Source organism: Cucurbita pepo, unplaced genomic scaffold (genome assembly GCF_002806865.2).
Source record: "Cucurbita pepo subsp. pepo cultivar mu-cu-16 unplaced genomic scaffold, ASM280686v2 Cp4.1_scaffold000484, whole genome shotgun sequence".
NCBI classification, from domain to species: domain Eukaryota; kingdom Viridiplantae; phylum Streptophyta; class Magnoliopsida; order Cucurbitales; family Cucurbitaceae; genus Cucurbita; species Cucurbita pepo.
In genome coordinates, this window is record NW_019646713.1 from 1 (window position 1) to 11,898 (window position 11,898).

An 11,898-nucleotide genomic window follows, 5' to 3' on the forward strand; every position below is an offset into this window, starting at 1 on the left:
ATCTGATATTTCGCAGTTCTTCTCGTCCAGTATCTCCTCAAGATCCTGTACTGCTAATATCAACTCGGTGTTTGATTCCTGCGTCTTCTGTAGCTGTAACCGGAGATTGACATTCAATTCTTTCTCATAATTCAGTTCTTGTCTCATTTCTTCTAAGACAGCCCGCAGATCGTCCGTTGTTATGATATGATCAGATTGAATCGACCACTTCCATGCCAATGTCTGATCCTCTTCATGAGTAGTTGATTTGCGAGAGACCGGGGCGTGGCTTAATGGTGAAAGGAAGCCATTAGGTTGGTGATGGATGTTGTTCGTAATCCCATTTTCTATTGGACTGTCAAGTCCAGAGCTGCTCTCGGAACTTGATAACTCACCATTTACTTCACCGTTCTTTTCAGCTTCATCACTTAATCCATCCTGTAAAATAAAGAGGAGAGAGATTTGATTCAAAGTAACATTGACACCAACCTTACCGCGAGTAGATATTGTCAGTTTTAGCCTGTTACGTATCATCGTNTAAAATAAAGAGGAGAGAGATTTGATTCAAAATAATATTGCCATCAAGCTTATCGCGAGTAGATATTGTCAGTTTTAGCCTGTTACGTATCATCGTCAGCCTCATGATTTTAAAACGTGTCTATTAGGGAGTTTCCACACCCATATAAGAATGTTTCGTTTCTCCTTCCACTCGACGTGGAATCTCACAATCCACCTCCTTTGAGGCAAGCGTCCTCGCTGGCACACCGCCTGGTGTCTGGCTCTGATACCATTTATAACAGCCCAAGCTCACCACTAGTAGATATTATTCGTTTTAGCCTATTATGTATCGCCGTCAGCCTCATGGTTTTAAAACGCGTCTATGAGGGAGAGGTTTNGATTTTAAAACGTGTCTATTAGGGAGTTTTCACACCCATATAAGAATGTTTCGTTTCTCCTTCCACTCGACGTGGGATTTCACAATCCACCTCCTTTGAGGCAAGCGTCCTCGCTAGCACACCGCCTGGTGTCTGGCTCTGATACCATTTATAACAGCCCAAGCTCACCACTAGTAGATATTATTCGTTTTAGCCTATTATGTATCGCCGTCAGCCTCATGGTTTTAAAACGCGTCTATGAGGGAGAGGTTTCCACATCCTTACAAGGAATGTTTCATTCTCCTCTCCAACCGACGTGGGATCTCACACTAAGTTAACTTGTGGATTGGACCCTTTCCATAATCTGAATCAAACCTTAGCTGAATGTAAAGGATGGGGAAAAAAGTGAACAAGAAAAGAAAACGCAGTTTTGGCGTACTGGGGAGGAAATCTTACTTCAGTGTAATTGTTCTTGTTTATATCCTCATTNTCACATCCTTACAAGGAATGTTTCATTCTCCTCTCCAACCGACGTGGGATCTCACNCCACATCCTTACAAGGAATGTTTCATTCTCCTCTCCAACCGAAAACTTGTGGATTGGACCCTTTCCAAAATCTGAATCAAACCTTAGCTGAATGTAAAGGATGGGGAAAAAAGTGAACAAGAAAAGAAAACGCAGTTTTGGCGTACTGGGGAGGAAATCTTACTTCAGTGTAATTGTTCTTGTTTATATCCTCATTGTTCAAGTAGCTGCTTAAGCTCTCATGTTGAGATCTACTTTGTAAACCTTCAAATTCTTCCAAATCTCTGAAAAAAATTTCCCAAACAGAGCAGATTTAACCCCCATGTTCTATAAGAAAACAGTCAAGAAACTTATAAACTCTAATTCACCATCTTATTATATACCTTTGATCACCATCTTCCTGAATCCTCTGTATCCAAATCTGTATAGCACAAGAAACTTCAACGCCTATGTTTATGAACAAATAAGAACAGAGAGNCATCCTCTGTATCCAAATCTGTATAGCACAAGAAACTTCAACGCTTATGTTTATGAACAAATAAGAACAGAGAGAGACAGAGAGATAAACTAACATGCAAAACAGCAGAATTCGAATTCTGGAGGGGAAGAGAGGGAGAGAAAGGCTTAGTGGCCTCAGCATATTTAGCAAAATCAATAGAAACTTCACCAAGTAAACCAGGTCTGGTCAATCCCTGTACAAAACCCACAAATAACATCTAAAAAGAACAGCGCATTTCGTCGAACACATAGAAAGCAAAAAGAATCCAGCCAAGCTTCATACCGTGGAGACTCGAAAATGGTAAAGTTTCTCAATGAACTTTCCAGTTTTTTGGTCTTCATCGAACTTCACTGTTACATAAGCAGCATTCTCCCACCGACATTTTCCTCCTNGCATCGAACTCCACTGTTACATAAGCAGCATTCTCCCACCGACATTTTCCTCCTCGCACTGTGGCCTTTTCCAGTCTCAGCGTCGGCTTTCCCACATCACCAGGAACCACAGATATCATCAACGAATCCCCACCAAATTCCGGTATCTGAAATCACAAACAGTTAATCCAAACAATGAACTAAACACTATTTTGTTTTCCCATTTGCTACATTTTTCCAGAAACCAAATCGAACTCAATCAAAATGGAAATTCCAATACGATCAGAACCCGAAAACCCTGAATCCCAACCGACCTGAGTGGCACAGAACCGCAATTTGAACTCAGCCTCGATCCTGTTCTTCTCACTCCTCCACCTCGCCGACTTGAACATCTTCGCCAATCTCACTCCTCCACCAGCCGCAACATTCGAGTCACCCCCAGATGGGTTCAGCTCAATTCAACAGAATCAGTTGGCATTGCGAAAACAAGAGCAGACAATGAAGAAAAGTCAACTGAAAAACAAGTAGAGGCTCGAATGACGAGGAAGAAGAGGAGAAGCCGTTAAGACATGGAAGACGGGAAGAGTTGCAGAGGAAATAGAGAATAGAAGCTTGGGAAAGAAACAGAGCAGCAATCTAAAGGACTTTATTTGGCAGAGTGCTTTTGGAAAGAGCGGCGAGTGACACGTGGAAAAAGAAAATAAAGAAAGCGAATTAAAGGCATTTTGAGGATAAGATTTACTCAACTAATTATACAATATAATTTCAAATTGTTAATAAATAAAAGAAAATATTTTAAAAACTAGATTCATATCTTTTTTTCACCCAAAAAAATTGCAACTTTATACTTTCTTTTTCTTTTTCCATTTGTCCAATAAGTAAGCCTTACGCAACCATGCATGCAAGTTGTTAGGTGTGTGAAAATGAAATGGATTAAATTCGAGATTTTGTCATTTAATTTTTAATTTTAATTTAAAAGTTTTCAAATCATATAAGACATAAAATTCAATTTTATAATAAATATAGACCTATTATAACATAATAAGAGTTCGATTAAATTAAATTTGACTTCTTAATACTTATGGAGTTACCAAAACACTCTTATTATAATTATTGTTATATACATTTAAAAGTATCTTAAATGTTCTACTAAAAAAGAGGGGTATTATTGGATTGAACCTAATTTGTTAATCTATGTTGGGGATTTGGTAGCATAAAGATAAGGTTCATAAAGATGCATTAATGAATGAGAGATTAAAGTAGAACAAACTTAATAAACTAAGGCTCCCTTAGTCCCATAACTTTATACAAAAACGTCCCTACACATTTATCCTTGTAAAAAATAAGCCATCATTATAGGAAACGTCCCTACACATCTATCCTTGTAAAAGTAGTCAGTTTAATTTAAATGAATGAATAATAGGAAATGGTCACTAAGAAAAATAAATAAAAATAGATGAGAAGGAAAGATGGATAGTTTCATGGAGGTGGGTTGGAGAGGAACATGAGGTGGGAACCCTTGGGAAACATGATACCAATGGTCGATTGCTAGATGGTCCCTTTCACCAACTTACTACCCCATCTACGGATCCAAAACCCGAAGTTTAATATTAACTTGCAACCACTCAGGGTAGAACCTACATCTTCTTAGAAGAAGTAGACATGTTTTAACTACGGAAATATGCGGAGCCTACGACTTTTAAGAAAAACTAAGATATCTTATTACTCAATATGTGGAACTTTCAAAATGTTCAATTTAGTCTTTGAAGTGAACATGATTTCGAGCCATACAGATTAGAGATTTTCATTGAACAAGTAGATATAAGATAAAAAAATAACCCAACAAAACAAACTTAAAAATTTACGGATAAAAATAGAGCAAATGCCAAAATAGAACAAACTTAGGAGTTATAAACACCTAAGACTTGAGTAAAAGAGGGCAAAAAGGCTCTGTTTCAAGGCTTATCATGAAGCTAATATATCAAACTCAAGGATGATGATGGTCTCTTTCAATGAAAGATAAAGATTATTACATCCTTTTTTGGGTACACCAAAACCCATTAAAATTTCAACCTAAAATTTGACATGAAATGAAAGAAGGTCTGATGGCAAAACCCAAAAGATATGATACTTCACCAAATATTATATTCTTCGAGTTCTAATAATGAATTAACCTTTTATTGGTAGCTCAGGGCTCTGTGTTTCCTTATGGAGTTTTCTTTACATTTCCATTCCTCTTTGTTCTATGTGGCCTCTTCTTTGTTCTATCTGTTTTCATATGACGTTAAATAAAGGTGTGTGAAAGCAAATCCATGGCGTCTTAGATCAAAATAACCTTAGATTCCTCAAGAGCAACCCTTTATTGCTGTTGATTCCATGACATGTGAACCATATTGTTTTTCCTTTGTTCTTTTAAAAACACCGACCTATTTTATTGACTAACCAATTATAGCATCAAAAAAAGAACGGGAATCAGATCTCGAGGAACTTTCCACAGTTCTTTACATCTAAATAGTCTGTCTTACTAGTTAGCTTGTGGATCTAAAAAGATGATAAGGGCAGCATATCTTTCTTTTTCATACCCCATTTTTTCTTTGGTTTACTATTTATCTCTGTTCTCATTTCCAGGCTTTCATGTTTATAACCTACTAAGAACTGAGTGGCGACAAACGAGAGAAAGCTGGAAGATGATAATTTTCAATGTGTGTGGAAATGATTGTTTATAAGAAGAGAGACTGAAAGACAGAGTGATCAGATAAGGGGTCCCAAAGAAACTTACTGGTGAGCTATCTCAGTCACTCCCGTCTGGATTTGTTTTTGACCCTTTTTGCTTCCATCTGAAGAGAGAAAAATGTTGAGACAGATTTATCATAAATGCCAACCAAGAAAATTACAACACAACATGCTGACCAAACAGAAAGCGGCAGAGAAAGAGAGAAGATAAAATATCTATTGAAAACAACAGCAATTAAATAAAGAATTTAGAGCTTTGACAGCCAAGAAGAGTACACCTCACGTGGAAATCAATCAAACCTTTAGGGCATATTTGAGACTGAAGTTGAAATGATCAAAAGATCACTCCAAAACATTCATTTAATTATTCAAAATCAATTTTGACGATGTGAAAATTACATTAAACTGTAAAACCAAACGCTCACATAATTTGAAGGATTAAATATCCCTTTTGGAGTGATTTTCAGTATGACAAAAACTATTAGAACCATTTTAAAATCACTCCCAGAACATGCCCTTTTACTTGTTCTAGAAAAGGGGTCTCTGAGGAACTAAGAATTCGTTGAAATATCATAATCCATCTGCGGAAACATCGTTTGGGGAGTTACATAAAAAGAAATATAGGAATTCAGTGTAGCAGAGACTTTTTTGGCGTGCACCATGTGTAGAAGAACAATCAATGAGAAGATGGAAGAAAACAAGAGAACTTACACACCATGGGTATACCTTTCATTGGTTTGATCACAGGCACGTCCTGCAGAAATAAAATGAAAACAAACTTCACACAAAATTTTGAACGTTTCATAGATTTATAGAAACCCACCTCGGCAACAATGCCCCTCATTTGATACTGCGTGGTATAGAGGTATCTAGCATATCCATTCTCTTCTTCAGAAATATTGTTCTTCGCTTTGAGCAGGCATACCTGTTCAAAAACCTTTCTACGAACAATTGAAGAAAAACCATGTAAATTTAAAAATCTTGGGCAATGCATCATAGAAATAGATTGGAAATTTCAATTTGAAAGGCTTGAACCTTCTCTCTTCCCTAAATTGGTACTTGGGCTGTGCTCTACCGTAGCAGAAATGTGGGTTTGGCAAGGAAATAGAAGCCATGCACATATCAACTCTTCTGAAATCAAATAAACTTGAAATAACAGAATGTAAAAGTTCACTTTGTAACAAACTTCTCATGTCATATATTTAGTTTGATTGAACTTAACTCTTATATTTCCACTGTTAATTGAAGTAAAAGCAGAGACATACACTAAAGTAGCCATAGGGACACTTAATTCTATGGTGATATCATTGAAAGAAAGTAAAATATAAAACAGCAATACATCAAACAGAAGGGATGGAAAATGCTATCTACAGAGTCCATTGACATAACTATATATTGTTGCATCTCACCCTACAGATAACCTTATAAGCATAGGGTTCTCTAATTTTTGAAGAGCTCGGGAAGATGAGCATTGGTGAGCTTAGTCCTCTTGCTGATCTCTTGCTTCTTTTTCTTGGGCTTCGGCTTCCAGGATGCTATGTGTTGTGCATTGGCTCGCCTCTTTGCAGTGTTAGTTGCAGGTTTCATCAGCATGTCGCGAGGTAATTCAATCTCCCGAAAAAGTTGCTTCAGATCGTCATCTACCTTGATTTGAATTCTTGGGTCGTTTGGGTATGCGATATCTGCTTAGTTTATACTCGGTTTCAGAGTGAAAAGTACAGCCACATGCTTTCAATTCATTATACAATCAAAGAAGTTGTAATAATATAAGGGCCAGTTCCGTTGAAACAAAACTTCATAGAGTTTGGGAGGCCAAAAAATGATGATCAACAATCATGGAATCAAAAAATTTAACTTCTGAAGAAACACAAATCTCAAATATATCAATATATTGCACATTTTTTCATTCAGAACAGAAAAGGCATAAAAAAAATTCTCAAATATACATACTTACAAATCTTCCATAACGTTTGGATAAGAGTCCTTGAGATCAATAACAGCAATGCCTTCTGGAAATTTCCGTATCAAGTAAAGAAGTTGATTCTTATCCTTCAGATCGTGCTTGGACTGAATAGACGAAAAACAGCAAAGAGAGAAGGAAAAAAATGTCATACAACATTGAAGGTTCAAACATTTAAACCAAACAAGTGCAGATTCGTGCAAATTACACAAGTGTTTGAGAATATAATTACCTTGTATGAGAAACGCCTCCCATCATAGTGCACCTTTAGGTTATTCCGTAGACTATCAAAAACGGCTTTGTTTGAATTAATATCAACATAACATGCTTCATTGATTTGCTGTGGGGTAAGGGCTTGCCTTGTCTGCTAACATGCAAATAAGCATGCTGAAAGATTGAAACATACCCTTAAGGTTCCAATTCACAAACAGTAAAAGAGAAAATGCATTNCAATTCACAAACAGTAAAAGAGAAAATGCATTTCAGGAAAGAATTTTTTTTAAGCTTTAACAGTCAATTCAAAACCATGAGAAAGAGGCGTGAGCGGATTAACATATGTAATTTACATGTAAAAACACATTTATTCACCAACACAAAGTAGTGAAGANACATGTAAAAACATGTAAAAACACATTTATTCACCAACACAAAGTAGTGAAGAGGATCCTAATGACAATCACAAATCCCACTAGCTNGAGGATCCTAATGACAATCACAAGTCCCACTAGCTGAAGAGTTCCTCTTTCTATGAGGCCAGCCAAATCTCCAGGTTAAAAATTCATCCATTAAAAAGAACATATGGAAGTCGGTAAAACTTGGACAAATTAACAACAAGAAATAAGTGAAACTAAGGAAGCTCTGTGAACATTTCGAATCAATACGTGGTGAATTGCATCCTATCCTACATAGCCTTCCATAGAAGACTTCGATCAAACAAAAGAAACCTCCTAAAACAATCGAAATAAAAAGAACAAAACAGAAGAGGAAAAGGATGTAAACCTCCAGCAGCAGGTCGATAACCCTCTTGACTGAGCCCCAACTGGGGATTTTCTTATGCTGTTAATATGTTGAAGTCTCTCAGTATCATTTGAAAATTTTACAACAGGAGGCGGAGGTCTTGCAATGAAAGAAGGCGGTGGAGGCGTAAACTTAGGAGTAGACTTGGATGCAGCAATGCCAGTCAAGGTAGTCTGACACTTCTCTTGCTGTTTGTTTACTATCTAGTTTTTCTTGCAAAGCAATCCAATCCCCTTAAGCTCATTTCAAGTATCAACCCTAACAATCAAAACAACGATACAGATCAAAATAGACTCACCCAATAAAACCAATTTGACAGGCATCAAGTCCAACCCACGACTTAAAATGCCCACAAAAGAAGAAGGGAGTAACTAGAATACCACAAAATCGACCGCCGTGGATAAACACGACGGTGGGGTCGGTGGTCGACGTTTGATAACCTGCAGTATACATAACCGAGCCGACTGTTGAATCGAGCACAGTTTATGAAGCCATGGAGGCTGGAATTGGGAAAGCGCGGAAGAGCGCGAAAGAGCGCGAAAGAGAGAGAAATCGGAGGTGGGCATGGCGACGGCCCAATAAGAGTTTTTTCTTTTTTCTCTTTAAAACAAATAATCATGTCAGGACTAATAAAGCCACATCATCAATTGATTGGAATTTAAAACAAGTCCAATCATCATCCTAGTCAGCATTTCATTAAGTCAGTCATTAATGGTTCTGTTATCTCAAGCACTAAGAACGAGCATTGTGGACTAAACGCAAAAGTTCTAGAAATCTAGTGTTCTATTTTTAAAAATTACTATTTTACCCTTAAATGAATGATATTCTAGGCATAATTTATATATTAAAACAAGAGTTCGGCCAATTTTTAATTTCTTGCTTCAAATTTTACATCCTTTAAATTTCAATTTACATTTTGCTAAATCTGAAAATCTTGATATTAATAATTTTTTAAAAAAATAGTTGCATTTGTCCGATCAAAACACTTTCTAGACTTTTTCCTCAAACATATGATCTTCATCATATATTTGTTGTATACAAATCAAAACAAGGAATAAAATCACATACAGAAAACAATTTAATCATAAATATAATAATTTGCTTAAGATGTTTGTTTCCTCATTACTAAGGCAGTCGATCTTCAAAAACAATAAAATCACATTCTTGCTCATACCAAACAAATAGTAATTAACCGTACAAAGAGAGGAACAAAATTTAAATTTGTAACATCCCCATATGCTAAATGAAAGGAAAAAAGGCTAACAAACTCTTAATCAAACTGCTAGCTCATTCCACTGAAAATTCATTAAACTGCTCGTAAGACCATATTTTTCAAGGAAGATTTGAGCTTGCTCCAGCTCCTCCGCCATAGCTACCAGCTCCACGGCCAAAACCCGGTCTTCCACCAGGACCCTGATAAATTTTGAAGTATAAGACAACGATCAACGAAAGCATCGAAGAACTCACAGACGACTCTCATAGAGTGCCAAGTCGTTCAAAATATAACTTCTGCACCTATCCAATGACATCTCTAACATTTCAGCTAATATTTTTTCTATTAACTCTCATTCTTTGATGAAACAGAGTAGCCACAAGCCCCCAATCAACTCAGCTAAACCCCACACTGAAATCATTAATCTTTTTCAGATGAGCCCAAGAATATTTTATTAACAAAGACCATGACATGCAAATGCCACAAGAAAGTATGAATGAACATCATAATCTGAGTTATTAGCAGAGCAAACTGAGTAGGGAGCTCTTATGAAGGAAAACATGAACAGATGAAGGGACTAAACTATAACCATATGATGCTTCTTCCCATCAACTCATGACCAATTACTAACAAATGACAAAACCATTTCGCCATCCCCTGGTGCGACAGGGCTTACTTACAAAAATTCTAGCTAGATACATGAACAATGATTGGAATGCATTTTATATCTATCATCAAGAATCATCCCAAGGGCAGATCAAAACAAGGAAATAGCAACATTCTTATATAGAGAGCATCAACCATATTATGTATAGCACTATGATGATGCAAAATGGATGATTCGAAGATTACCCCAAAAGAAGGCCTGTAATCTGCTGGAGCTCCTCCCTTGTCACCGCCAAATTCACCAGCAGGTCCACGAGGACCTCCACGGTAGCCATCACGGTCACCAAACCTCCTCTCACCTCCCTCGAAACGAGGTGGACCCCTAATTCATATAATCACCAAAACTCAATCAGAATACTAATACGAGTAAATACAACTTACTAAATAACATAGCCCTCGCATTATACAATCACATATTACATACACCTCCATCTATAAACCTAGAACAGTAACGAAAAAACTTCATAATCCATAGTTCCAAAGCACAGATAAATCAACCATAACCTTAATGAACTGATCAGCATTACAGACATATCTTACCGTGGGCGATCCCCGGGTGGTCCGCCAAAGGGCCTGCCAGCAGGCTTGGCTTGTTTCTTCAAGGTAGCAGGGACAATTTCAGAAGGAAGGTTAAGGTAAGTCCTGAGGAACTCAATGCCATCATTGGTAAGGTACCAGTAGTAATGCATCCAAGCAAATGTCTCGCGGACATATTCCTTGGACTTGAAGCTCTGCATTAGCTTAATAACCTGCAAATTGGGCACATCGATTTCTGGGTGCTTGGCCAAATTGTAGTCCTTCTTGGCATAACAAACCCCCTCTGAATCGCCAACAACAACGAATAAATAAAATCGCGAAATCACCGACAAATCAGAAATAACCCTCGTTCAAGAGGGATTGCATTAAAGTATACCTTGAAAGAGGTACTTGGAGATCTCCCTACGGTTCTTCTCTGAAATAATCTGAAGAAAAGAAACAAATGAACATGAGAGACCGAACACAAGGAAAATAATTCTTCGAACGAAAGAGAACTCGACCCACTACATCAATTCAAAATACACAAACAGGGAAACAAATCATAATCTGAGTTATTAGCAGAGCAAACTGAGTAGGGAGCACTTATGAAGGAAAACATGAACAGATGAAGGGACTAAACTATAACCATATTATGCTTCCTATCAACTCGTGACGAATTACTAACAATTGACAAAACCATTTCGCCATCCCCTGGTGCGACAGGGCTTACAAAAATTCTAGCTAGATACATGAACAATGATTGTAATGCATTTTATATCTATCATCAAGAATCATCCCAAGGGCAGATCAAAACAAGGAAATAGCAACATTCTTATATAGAGAGCATCAACCATATTATGTATAGCACCATGATGATGCAAAATGGATGATTCAAAGATTACCCCAAAAGAAGGCCTGTAATCTGCTGGAGCTCCTCCCTTGTCACCGCCAAATTCACCAGCAGGTCCACGAGGACCTCCACGGTAGCCATCACGGTCACCAAACCTCCTCTCACCTCCCTCAAAACGAGGTGGACCCCTAATTCATATAATCACCAAAACTCAATCAGAATACTAATACGAGTAAATACAACTTACTAAATAACATAGCCCTCGCATTATACAATCACATATTACATACACCTCCATCTATAAACCTAGAACAGTAACGAAAAAACTTCATAATCCATAGTTCCAAAGCACAGATAAATCAACCATAACCTTAATGAACTGATCAGCATTACAGACATATCTTACCGTGGGCGATCCCCGGGTGGTCCGCCAAAGGGCCTGCCAGCAGGCTTGGCTTGTTTCTTCAAGGTAGCAGGGACAATTTCAGAAGGAAGGTTAAGGTAAGTCCTGAGGAACTCAATGCCATCATTGGTAAGGTACCAGTAGTAATGCATCCAAGCAAATGTCTCGCGGACATATTCCTTGGACTTGAAGCTCTGCATTAGCTTAATAACCTGCAAATTGGGCACATCGATTTCTGGGTGCTTGGCCAAATTGTAGTCCTTCTTGGCATAACAAACCCCCTCTGAATCG

The 11,898-nt window shown here is 37.6% G+C and overlaps 1 protein-coding gene and 1 pseudogene across 1 annotated transcript; both read right to left on the reverse strand.

Moving 5' to 3' along the window:
- Positions 1 to 6,500: 6,500 nt before the first annotated feature.
- Positions 6,501 to 8,412, reverse strand: LOC111785432 (annotated as a pseudogene).
- Positions 8,413 to 9,024: 612 nt separating this feature from the next.
- Positions 9,025 to 11,777, reverse strand: LOC111785433 (40S ribosomal protein S10-1-like; the record flags this gene model as incomplete). The annotated part of the gene is given in 3 exon segments (XM_023665821.1): positions 9,025 to 9,372; positions 11,257 to 11,392; positions 11,611 to 11,777. Coding segments are annotated over 3 exon segments (384 nt in total), but the record flags the coding sequence as incomplete, so codon positions are not given.
- Positions 11,778 to 11,898: the final 121 nt, after the last annotated feature.